At 39.8% G+C, this 12,838-nt stretch overlaps 1 protein-coding gene across 1 annotated transcript in view; it reads right to left on the bottom strand.

Moving 5' to 3' along the window:
* Positions 1–3,863: 3,863 nt before the first annotated feature.
* Positions 3,864–12,838, bottom strand: part of GNA13 (guanine nucleotide binding protein (G protein), alpha 13) — a 23,584-nt gene continuing 14,609 nt past the window's right edge. Inside the window, exons 3-4 of the mRNA XM_010081500.1 lie at positions 8,382–8,432; positions 3,864–5,233 (exon numbers count right to left, since the gene is read on the bottom strand). Of these exons, the coding sequence (XP_010079802.1) occupies positions 4,661–5,233; positions 8,382–8,432 (624 nt within the window). The 3' untranslated portion in view covers positions 3,864–4,660. The remainder of the gene's footprint in view (positions 5,234–8,381; positions 8,433–12,838) is intronic.

Genomic DNA, 12,838 nt, shown 5'->3' with positions numbered 1-12,838 from the left:
CACACACGAGTGTCATCGGTATTTTAAACATTGAGGATCAAACTGGTTGTTGAACGCAAGTCAGCAATTTCCTTTTGCCTGGACAAGGACCTGGTTGAGCCCCTTCAGCAAAGAGCTTGCTCGAGCCCAGACACATACTTTGCTTGAAACACGAGGTGTGGCCGGAGCAAAACAGTTGGCCTTAGCCAACCAACAAAAAAAGTCATCTGGCTGCCTCCACACATTATTAAGTACTCATCTGTAAAATAATTTCATAATACCAATATGAGGCTGTATATGTTTATTCATCGTCAGTAATTTTTGTACACAAGGCAAATATTAATAGCTGAGAGGCAACACTTTTGGAGAGTATGTACAGAGCAATGTACAAGCGAGTGTAAGAGGTTTCAAACTATTAATCAATTTAACCGTTTTATAAAAAGGAAGTGATGCTTTTTCTTCTAAGACCTCCCTTAGAAATAATTTATTGCCAATCTTAAACTAAAGCAAGGAGAAAAAAAAATTTACAATAAAAAGTAGTCCCTGGAAAGCTTATAAAAAGTTAAACATATAAAACTGTAAGCCACAAACATTTATACAAAGCTAATACAAATCTTGGTTTTGTTAAAGATCTATGAGGTTGTTACAAAATATATTTTTACATAAAGGCTTCACGTAAGGTAAGCTCTCACTGCTACTGGAAGCGCAGGAAAGCAGTTTTAAATAGTCTGCAATTCAACTTATTTTCAAGTACAATGCAAAGAAATTGCAAAATGGCACTGTATTGCAATGCTGTGTAATTAAAAAAACTACGTTAATGGTACCATCAAATAGACAAGACCTGTAAAGTTAACTTGTGAACAATTCAGTATGGCATGAAACTTCTGATCATTTTGAAACAGGAAATGTTATTGTTGAAAAATGAACCTTCTGCAACCGTCCTTAAAGAGAAATAACCAGAGAAGTCTTCCGATGGGAACAGACATGTTAAACATGCACAGTTCTCAGTCTTTAAGCAGTGAGTTGCTCCCAAACATGGTGAGCAGATGTGGTTTGACCAAGCTTTTTGGGACTGAACACAAATACTATTACTAGCCAAGTGTCACAAAGCTTCAAACATCCACCCAATCTGAGCAATTTGATAGAATAATTCCGATGGGCAAAATTTAAAGCTACTGACTAGACAAATGAGTCCAATATACAGCCTTTGAGATCGATGAACCCACTTGGCTTCTTTTTAAGAGCAGATATTCTAGAAGAAAGCTGATGGCTTACGCTCCCACATACAATATATTAAAAAAGTAAAATTTTTAAAGCCCTGATGAACAGCCACAGTTTTCAGGTATCAGCCAACTCAGTTTAACACACTGCAGCAGGGAACAGTCGCTAAAACACCAATTTCACCTTCAAGTACAGGAAGGCTGTACAAGGCAGTGGTATATCTCTGTACGGTCAATGATATTTTCAACAGAGCTCACTCTATCAGAGAGAACTAAGAAAGTTTTGGGAAATTTTATTTTCTACCTGCTTTCCCACCTTTGCTACAAATATGTCCTGATCTTGTACCAGACTGGGTCACACGAACAAGCTTGACTCTTACTAGCCAACTGTGACTCATTTGTTTGCTTCAGGATAAAAACCAGTCTGTTCAAAACATCAGTCCTTCAGCTCTTGTACCAAAATCATATCCTGCTATAAAGAAATAATGTTTAGAAACAAATTAAAAAAGAAATACAACAGTACATGCTGTGCTCCTTTTCAGGTAGCTAATGAAGAGAAACTCTTGAAGATGGAAAAGCCCAATGCTGATTCGGTTTGTTTAGCCAGAACGTTAACATAGGAACCACGTAAACAGTTACAACAAGGGTAGTTGCCTCACCCCCTCTGAAGAAGTGGGAGTGGGAAATGCGAGTGATTTGACTCAGTCATTTCATTAAAATAACTCATTTTTGCCTGAGATTCATATAGTGCTTATCTACCAGGCCCTACTTTGTCAGAAGTGACCCAGTGTTGCGGGGTGCACCTTGCTATCTTACAGGCCCTGGTGTTCACAGGGAAAGTGATCTGAAAGGATGAAAAACATCAGGGGAGAAGCCTGCTGAATATCTTTCCCACTTTAGCTCATGTCAGAAGTGCCCAGCGCCTTGGTGATACTGACTGTATCCCTAGGCTGACATCAGTTTTGAGGATCTTTAGTAAATTAACAGGTCTTCTGATACAAAATTCATCAATATTTTACATAAGTACATTTGTTTAGACAAATTCCTGGTAATCTTCATATCATCCACTATCCAGTCTTTAGTCTTCTCTGCAATCATCTAGTCTGACATCCCACAAAACACATACTTACTATTGACCCTCTCCAAATTAATTATTATAATCAGAGCAGAGATACGTCTCTTCAAAAAAGAAACCTATTGCTGACAGTTGTCTGAATGGAAAAAACCAAACCTATACTCCTTTTGTTGACTAACAAGGGTACGGATTTGTTCAATTTCTGCTTTCCAACAGTGAAATCTGAGGCTACTAGACAGAGTTTGTCGTCTGCTCATGAAGCATTTATAGCTCAACCAAATCAACCTGTCATCCTTCTCCAAGGAGGGAAATGGAGAACTTTTGGACTCCGTTACAGCATGTTGTCCAATCCCTTAAATAGCCTCACCAGCCTTTTCTGAGGTGTCCAGTTCATCATCCTTCTTGAATTGCTCACATATGACCTGAACACATCAAACCAGAAGTAATCCTATCCATGTCCAGTAGGGAGGCAAAATCTACATTAAATATCCCCATCTAAAGATTATATTAATCCTCCTGACATCAGTGTTGCACCCAGACCTTCTGTTTATGTTTCGATTATGCACTGTGACTTCTCCCAAGCTCTTTTCAGAATTCTTTCCTTCCAAAATAGTGCCTTATCGCAGAAATCGCAGACTAATCTATGACTACTCATTGGATGATATAAAAAATAGAGGTCTTTCAAAGCACCTAACTAAATAAAAATATGCTATTCCCCTTCTACTGACAGGAGAACGAGGTACAGAGATGTTAATACAACTTACAATCACAGTAAGTAAAAGGCTAAGTTCAGAAGACAGGCAGCTTTCCTATGTTCTAGCAGGGACACTGCTCCAAGCAGTGACAATATTATGTCACACGGCTTGCCACCTGTGCGGTATGTTAATAAAAATTCACTGAAGTATTGGCAAGCATCATGATCCACAGGAATCGGCTGGTTCCACGGGGCAAAGTGGCAAGCTGAACTGCCTACATGCCACTACAGTCTGGGGGAAACTTGGTAGCAGCACTACTTTCAAAATACAAGCTCACAAGCTTATTCTCATTTTATAGTATGCTGTGTGGTATATGAGGATTTCTGGGCAAGAAGTACTTTTTATTATTCTTTTAACCACATGGCAATGCTAGCACCCGCCCCCCTTAAAAAAAATACATATATAAAACTACAATGGAACTTTTGGTAAAATATTCTTAGTCACAAGCAGCACTCCGGAGTATGCTGTGCAACTTATTTGGCTCAAGTACACTTAGGATTGCTAGACCCACCTGGAAAGTCTCAGAAAGAACCTCACCAGCTGAAACACGTTCTGCTGTGACATGTTATTTTTTTTCAGAAGAAAACATTCATCTTCACGGTGTCAGCTACACAAGGCCTCTGCTGGGAACACATATGCTCAATAAGGCCACTGAAAATACCGTAGGAGGACAGAACACAAGGAGGCACTTAGGTTTGCAAGTACTTCTATCCGTCACCAAATGCTTACCGGTTAAGATGAGGCACACTGTAAGAAGTCATGAAGAAAGGAAGAATAAACCAGTGCTATATTAAAGCGCTTCAAGAACAGGTAAGGTACCTACATGTAACATCTGGTTAGTGAAGATAAGAAATACAAGAAATTCAGCTTGCTCCCCCTTCCCACATCAGAATTTCAAGAGGACCGTATCATAGTGCTCTGTGCTTTGCCATGGCTCTAAGACATACGCACAATGCAAGAGTGAAACCATGTACTGTGCCATTCACTAATTCCTCGCCACTAGACTTCTGCCTGCGTTAGTACTTCCTGCCAGATACGTCTGAAGCTCCCAACTGAAGTATTTTTAAAGCATCTCCTAGTCAAACCCCACGCAAAGATTTATACTTAACAGGAAGTACATTACACCCAGGAATCCTAGCTTCAAACAGAATATTCCAGCAAGGGATTTATGGGATTTCTAACCAACAATAGACCTGAGAAATCAAAAGTTAGCTACGGTATCACAGTCTTCATTATGAAGTTAGATGTAAAAAGTTTCTTCCCCCTTAGACTACTGCCACAGTCTAACAATTGCAACAATTTCACTGAAGTTTGGACTTGGAATTCTGAAGGTGGAATGAATTTCCTAGGATAATATACATGTTGTTAAAACATCAAATTTATCACTTTACAGGTAACTTAGACATAGGTCTGCTATAAAATTACAACTTGAGTCAACTTGAAGCTACACTGGAAGAGATTAAGCCTGAATTTCTGCAGAAATTGGCAATAATGTGTTCAGCAGCAGCTTTTAGCCACATGTCAAGAAGTCTGACAGGATCTGGATTTCTTTACTCCTGCTGTAAACTTCTATTTAAAAAAAAAAAAAACAACACACAAAAGTTACTCAAATAAAAATGTCTTTTTGCACATCACTGTAACATAAGCTGCTTGAGGTTGTCGTGAAGGATGGTATCTTTGACATCACGGAAAACTAGCCGGATGTTTTCTGTGTTAATAGCAGTGGTGAAGTGGTGGTAGAGGGGCTTCTGCTGCTGGTCCCGGCGTTTAGTACGAAAACAATCCACCAGGAATTTTTGGACATCTGTTAAGCAGTGGGGATCCCCTTCAAACTCTGGAAAATAGTCTTTGATGCTCACTTTTTGTACTTTTTCCTCAAGCAAGTCCGTCTTATTTAAGAAGAGAATGATTGAGACATTGCTGAAAACCCGGTTATTGACTATTGTTTCAAAAATGTTCAGGGATTCTGTAAGGCGATTCGTTTGCCGATCCTCCATAAGCACTTGGTCGAATTCACTTGAGGAAACAAGGAAGAGTATTGATGTGACACTGTCGAAGCACTCGAACCACCGTTTCCGTTCTGACCTTTGGCCACCTACATCAACCATTTTGAAAGGAACATTTTTTATTTCAAAGTCGTACTCATGAATCCCTTTTGTGGGTCTTCGTGCCAGCAGTATATCTTGCTGTGAGGGAAGATAATCCTAAAAAAAAAAAAACAAAATAAAGGAGAGTTTGCCGATTAGGATACAGGTCACAGGCATGGTGACCACAGCTGACTTGCAATCGAGAGAAAAGCTTGCATCCACAGCCTTTAAGAAAGCAATTTTAAAAATCATGAAGTGAGCGTAATGTCCCAAACCTCAAGGATCGCTTTGCTTTACAATGTAAGCTCAAAAGTGAAACTAGCTAGAGAGAGACTGTTTTGTTTGAACTCACCGACCTCTTTATTCGAGCTGCCCATGACTAAGGCACTGATTTTTATCGTGGCACAAATTACAAAGCAGCTCTCTGAAGCACAGGCTCCCCACCCTGCACTTTTGCTGCAGCACAGTTACACATCCAACACCCGCACCACCAAAATCTGCAGGAGTTCAAGTGCTAAAGCAGCACCAGGTTCTCTCCGAACTGAGTAACAGACACAAGCTTCCACCTCCCTGGTTGATTAAAAGAAGCAACTTTAAAGGGAAATATGATTCTTCTCTTTATTTGTTACATTTATCTTGGGTCTTTTCTAACTAAAATTGCTAAAGAGGGAGAACAATCAGAGGAATGGGGCAATGACTGTATCAAATGTCACTGGGCACATGTGAAGGGATTTTGAGTAAAGCTGAGTGTTAATATTTAGGCAAGAGAATGTTGCAGGTTCAACACTTATTCCATCTTACAAACAGGAACATATAATCGCTTGTTATTCAAGAAGCTAGTCTCAAGTTCTCAGAACAAAACCAAAGTCTTAGGAAAGCTCAGGAGTGACTGAAATTCTTGAAGTTAATAAATAAAAATCAATTAATATAATACACAAAGGCATCTATACCGTCAATATTGAAACAAGAGCACAAAGCAAACTCTTCTGGGAGCTGGTCTGTACTGTTTATCCAGTAAAGCTCTCAAGAACAAGCAGCTTATCCCTGGAATTCCTGTCAAATTCCCTCTAAAGCATCGTTACTCATTTAAAATTCCTTCCACACTTGCAACCACAAATACAAGGGCCTTCAAGTTCTACGTGCACAGAAGACCCACCATGTTCTATACCAGATAATGGCTTCTCTGATGCAACAGCCTTCAAACGAGTGCACTGGAAGTCAAGTGCTTGGCATACAAGCCACCATTTGGCTGCAGGAAACGCACACTCTCGACTTCCATACTCTGCCCAATCTTCCATGTTGACTGTTTTCTTTTTCACCTTCTTCCATTTGTGTTTTGTTTGGTTGATTGTTTTTTTTTTTGAGGGCAGGAAGGTTTGTTGATTTTTTTTTATTTTCTCTGCAGCTCTATTTGCCTGCAAGCACAGCTCTTCCCAAGGATACATAGTGATACTGACTTGGAACATGTGCTTTCTTTCCGAATTGTCTCCTTTCTCAAACTTATTACAGGCCGTTTTCTTCTAAAGAACTTATTTTGGTTATCAGGTAGCTCTTTAGGATATCCCATCACTGTTTGCCTAGTTAAAATTAGAATTTAAGGCATGAACGAGATCCAATCACAACATGGAAAGCAGTGTCTCTCTATGAGATATTTTGAACACATACAATCAGCACTGGCAGTTGAAATAACAAACGGTTGCAAGGAATTCAGCCGATCCCACATGTATATGCCAGCCAGCTACTCTTATTTTGCTGATCTGATTAAATCTGAACATTAAGTTCTTCTCCCCACGTGCCGTTATCATCAGCTCCCTGTTGGCAAGAGGCACACGAACCACAGGTCTATCTGTTCACAAGCAGCTGAGTTGCAGGCCAGCCCAGTTGTATCAGATAAGAACAATAAAATACTTATATTCATACAGTTTGGGGAAATAATCATTAGACAAATCTTGCATATAGATAAGAATAAATCAGAAGAACCTATCCAATCTTTCACTCCGTAACAAAACTTAGCTAGCGCTTTTTCCGCAAAGACCCAACATTTTCTACGACAGCAGATCTTGAAGGGTCCCTCTGTATCTCAGCACCACTTGATACAACTTTAATGCGGAAATGCTCTAATTCAGAGCTCAGACCTACAATATGTGTGTATACATATACAAAAATATAAAAAACCTAGTGACTTTAAGTTGCATGCTTTAATCCAAGAATGGACCAAGGTTTCCAATTAAGAACTTGGAAAAGAAGCTGCAAAAATCTTTACCCTAACGGCTGCAAATGTGTGAAAAACCCATTAAAACTCCCTTCGAACCTGAAGTGGCATTGGATTCAAAGACCATGAGAAATCCACCATTTCTTTCTTAAACAAAAAGTTTAGTGTTCATTAAAGCGTGTGCGGTTCTCATATAGCCTTATAACTCAAGACTGAATTAAAATTCAGAGAGCAAGTGCTGGACTTCTCAAGCAAGATATCTTGGAAGCGTATGCATTCTCCAAAATGATCATCAGTGCTGCAGTTAGAAAAAAATTACAGTTCAAAGCAGAAAAATAGTCTGGCTCGAAATTAAATTTTTATCTGTTAAAGAGAAAAGGAAAAATGAAATTAAGCATGATGTAACAGGATTCAACTGAAGTGGTTTGGATTCCTTCGTCATTTGTTAGCCATCAGCTGGAAATGACCATGGAGAAACTGCCTCCCCATGGAGTTCAAGCCAGCATCCCATTTAAAGGCAGTTTTTCCACATGCCATTTCTGCATTACATGAGTATCAGCATTTAACTTCATCAGTCAAGCAGTAACCAACGTTTCTATCAAGAAGTATTCTACGGAAGTTTCAGCTTTTTCCCCAGAGAAAACAGATTTTACTCCATACCAAGTCTGTTTACTTTAGATACCACAGAAAGGTACCACTGACCTGTGCACTGACTTCACTTAGTGTTCCTAACCGGATATGCTAAAACAGAAGCAGTCATTTTTGGATATCAATTAGAGCTGAAGCGCTATTTTAACAATCTTCTGACTAGACAAGCATTTGTAACTTGTTTTTCTGTTCAATTTCTACAGAAGTTTTATTTCCAGAAAGTCTCTTGGCCCTTGCATTGCTGTGTTTTTGACATGCCAGTGATGAACTGCTGAGATAATGGGACAAAGTTAACAAAAGATAAAGTTATTTGAGCAGACACTAAATACATTACATTTAAAACCCAGAAATCACAAAGACTACTTAAAACTGAAGGCTAAAAACAGAAAAAAAACCCCAACTTACTTGTTCTCCAAGTTTATCCAAGTTGTCCAAGAAATACTTTACAGATTCCCCCTAAAAACAAAGCGAACAGTTAAGTGACACACTTGATCCCAATAGTTTACATTCTGAAGTCCAGTTAATTTACCAAAATCTAGATTTAAGTGTTGTACATTTTTATCACTAATATTTTTTTAAGCAGCTGTCCTAAGAACACAACCAACATTTTATTTTTAGGCCAGTTAATATTTAAGCTTAAAAGCACAGGTAGGCACATTTATACCAGTTAAATCCTTTCCAAGTTTAGAACTGCTAAATAAATCTTACAGTGTTATCCACAGGAAGTATCAACGAAGCAACCACACCTCCATTATGAAAAGACACATTTGATTATTCTAACCCTTTGAAGAGTCTATGCATACATCCAAGTACAGGGATTCATCACTGGAGACAAGTTAATTTCCAACTGCATTGCCATACGATCCCTTTCATACAGGTACTCCCCCTGAGCACAGCAAATGACTGGCAGAACAGAGGATGAGAAACAAGAGGTGAAGCATTTTACTGAAGTTTCCTATCGGAGACCAAGTACTCTGTACTCGGGGAGTAACCAACAGAGCTCCACGCTGCCATACTGTGTGATATGACATCTACTATACGTTACCTTCCAGATCGAAGCCACCACTGTCCTTACAAGCAGTAACTGCAGTTTTTCATCCTTCCAGTAATGCAGAACTGGAGATTTTTTTTTTTTTTTATTGTAAGTCTGAACTACAATCAACTCTCCAGAACTCTTGTTAGGGCGCTGGGATTAAGGAAGAACACTTACAAGGATATCCGAGTTCGCTTGCAACAGGTAAAATACTGATTGAATTCATTGCAAAGGAAAGCAGTACCCTTGCAGGATTCTCAGCATCATGACACAAGCACAAACACGCTTCCTTTTGAAAGCTCTTGATTACCACGCTGTAGCTTATTTACTTTATAGTAAATACAGAAAAGAAACCATCTGTGCTTTTACTCTGCAGATGGAAGAGCAGGAATTCTGACTGAATTTTCTTGATGAGAAATTCACAAAGCATCCAAGGCTGGCGTGACAACATCCAAGCCAGAGATGCGAATTAGGACAGCAGTTACACCCTGGTAATGACCTCCCCTCACCTGAATTCTGCAAACTTATCTAGGAAGAATATCAAACCTCAATATTAAACTGTGTCATCTAAGCAGCAGTAAAGTAGGGTAGGGTAAATAACAGTCCAAAAAGGGTTCTGGCAGGCACATAAGCCAGGTACCTTTGCAAGTCTTCCAGGTACCAAAAAAAAAAGTTACATAATGCAAATAGATACCACCCCTTTAAGTATGCAATTTGAACATCAACTTTTAATTAGGCAAGACTGGGACTCTGGTTGAAACATGCCTTGTGCTCGCCACATAGAGTCCAACACAATTCTACTACCTTGTTTTACCTTCCCTTTGGCTTAACATTACCAATTTTCTCTAGGGTGACAAACTGCAGCAGTAACACTAACCATATTAAAGCCTGGCAGCACACAGCAGTGACCGATTGTGAAGACAGCAGTATTTTATACCTACATCTTTTTCAGCACTTCAGAAACCTGTCTTAGCGTCAATCCTGTAAGGAAATTGTAGGGGGAGGAGCACTGCTATTTCACAGAAGACAAAAATACACAACCTGGATGCACAAATCCATCAAGCTGCCCAAGCAGGAGTAACAGGATCAGAATGCAAACTCTCCAAGTACTAAGAGCACTGTCTGTAGCTGAATCTTAAGGCAAAATAAAGTTTAAGGTCAGACTTAACTTCTCTTTTAGGTCCCAGTAGGAGCTAGCAATCCTCCCCCGCCACGGGGCTATGCACAAATCAGCCAGATTTCAGACTCATTAAACGGAGGTATTTATTCTAGAATATCTGGGCCTCAGAGGCTGTATGTCTGTGTGCGTGTGTGTGTGCCTGCATATATATATTTTAATCTCAGACAGCTCTTTTTTGTATTACTTACAGCAATGCCTACTCCCTAAAGCAGCATTAACTCCGCAGCACTGGAATGCAGAAGTTACTACCTCTCCTTTAAGTCCTGGGGCTTACTGTTACTGCAATGGACTGAGCGGTTGGTGCAGACAAGTAAGGCACAGCATATAAAGGTCACAAAACACCCCCAGAAGCAGCTTCCCAAAAGAGGGGATTTCCTGAAAACATGAATGCAAAATACATCAGTCTGCAGCAACAGTAACGCTCTAGAGCCACACATCCAAACAGTAAAGGAACTGCAGGAAAGCACACCAAGGAGGCTGCTTAGCTGTGGAGGCTGTCATGTGTCAAAGTCAATGGCAGACAAACATCAAGGTGGCCATTCTGAAACTCGAGAGATAAAACTACAGAAGCAATCAGTTACAAGCATAATACAGTTCACAAAGCAGCGCCATACCAGTTTCCCTCCTCCACATCTTTGGCTCAGTCACTGGGTTCTTCCCTTATGAAAATCTATTCAGATAACTAATAGATCACACCAAACAAGGGCCGTCAACATGACTCAACTCTGTATTTAACGATATAAGTTGTTCAGTCATTGGTTTTTATCAATTTGCATGCCATCACAAACTTACAACAGCTTCACATTTGTCCTCTGTTCTTCCACCACATCGCAGACACCCCTCCAGATCATACAGCTACAAACCAGTGCCTTGACTAGTGGTGTTCTTCTACCTGACCTGGACACATTCCTGTTCGCAGGCTAAGCTCTGCTAACTGCAGATACTCTTGAGCAGCAAACTACCACGACTAACAGATTGTTATCAGAATGCACTACTGTAGAGTTCTGACCCATTTTAAACAAACTTCAAAAGGCGGCACTACAGAGCAACCAAGCTAGACTTCCGATCATTTTCCAAAGGGGTGAACCTGTGCATTTTATGCAATGATAAACAGAAACGCACTGAAAAACCCACCATGCAACAACCAAGGAAAGCCTTAATGCCAGCAATGAAAACGATCTTTTCACAATCCTGTACAACAGCAGCTCTAAAGACAGCTGCTGGCTACTTTTTCTTGATATTAGATACAGAACTAGGTCTCATTCTGTACATCAATGACAGCAGCTATATTTAAATGGCTGTATTCAACAGACGTCGCATTCTAAAATTTCCCCTTTAGACAAACTGTAAACTCTCTGGTTTACCCAAATGACTAGAAAAAAGAAACTGGGTTTCCCCACTCTGCCCCACTAACTCCAGTGTGGCTCACCGCGTCCAGCCCCTGCCACGTGGCTGCTGCAGCAGTCAGTCTGCTGCTGTCATGCTACAGAGGAGCTGCACCAAGGACAAAATCAACAGGCGATGAGAAACTGCAGGATCAGCCCCCATTAAAAAACTCTGTACTTCTCCATTACATTCGCATTGTCTTCACATCCATGTTCTGTGAGCACATATGATGGAAATGTAAATTAGAGATCTAGTTAAAAAATATACAGTGATATGAAGGTCTTAAATTAGTCCCAGATGAACTTTTGTATTTTTTTATTTTTTAAAATGCAGGTGAACCCTTTAAAGTTATTTTTAAAGCTGAACAGTTCTGAAATGCAAACTTCTGAAGTATGGTTGAAGGTTACCAATGACTTGTCACACTGCAGGAACCAGCCTGTTGAGCCTTACCCTGCCAACAGAAGTGACAAAGTCGAAAGCAGGCTTGAGCACATTTCTCGTATGCGTGTTGACATATGGCAATAAAGGAAGCTTCCTGAACACACACCAGTACAGCAGAATGAATGGCCTATACATTAGCTTCAGAGATCTTCCAGTGTTAGGGGCTGAGCTTTTGCTTCTCTAATACAGGATTAAAATAAATCTTATCAGAACCTTGGATTTCCCACAATCATTTTGACTGCTTGTAGAAGATGCCCTTTTTTGTTCAGATGGAGTACACACATCTCAGCTGCAGCCCTTCAGCCTCCTCCTGATTCAGAAATGCATGTAAACCACAGGAAGTTGACTGTTAAATAACTTTATTCATAACTGTCAAGTATTCCATTTTCAGAAAGGCTTGATTCAAAACAGCTTGTGTGACTCCTGGAGTCTTGTGATCCTTACTGAAGGAGTCAAGCCAAGTCATTTTATTGTGAACATACAAGTGTTTTACAAGAAAACGTAACTACACCGTATTCTTATTAAGGTACTTGATGTTACAACAGCTTCCTTTACAACACTGCATTTATTTTAACTAGTCTTCCTCATGCCTGGACAATGAAATAACTCCAAGTTTTCTGTAAAGCACTCTTTCTACAAGGACAAGATGGTCATTTACCTATAGGATAATGTATTGTAGCTGCTTGTGTGGTCTTCTGAAGTAAACCAGATTAGTTATCTTTTATAAACAAAACATGGCACCGGGAAAGATTACCAGCCAAAATGTTGCTAGTTAGTGCCTAAAGCAAAATAACCACAAAAATACTTGGGGGGGGGGGGGGG

Source organism: Pterocles gutturalis, unplaced genomic scaffold, assembly GCF_000699245.1.
Source record: "Pterocles gutturalis isolate BGI_N339 unplaced genomic scaffold, ASM69924v1 scaffold28829, whole genome shotgun sequence".
NCBI classification, from domain to species: Eukaryota; Metazoa; Chordata; class Aves; order Pterocliformes; family Pteroclidae; genus Pterocles; species Pterocles gutturalis.
The sequence above is the reverse complement of the archived record's forward strand: the minus strand, read 5'-3'. Positions and strand labels throughout refer to the sequence as shown.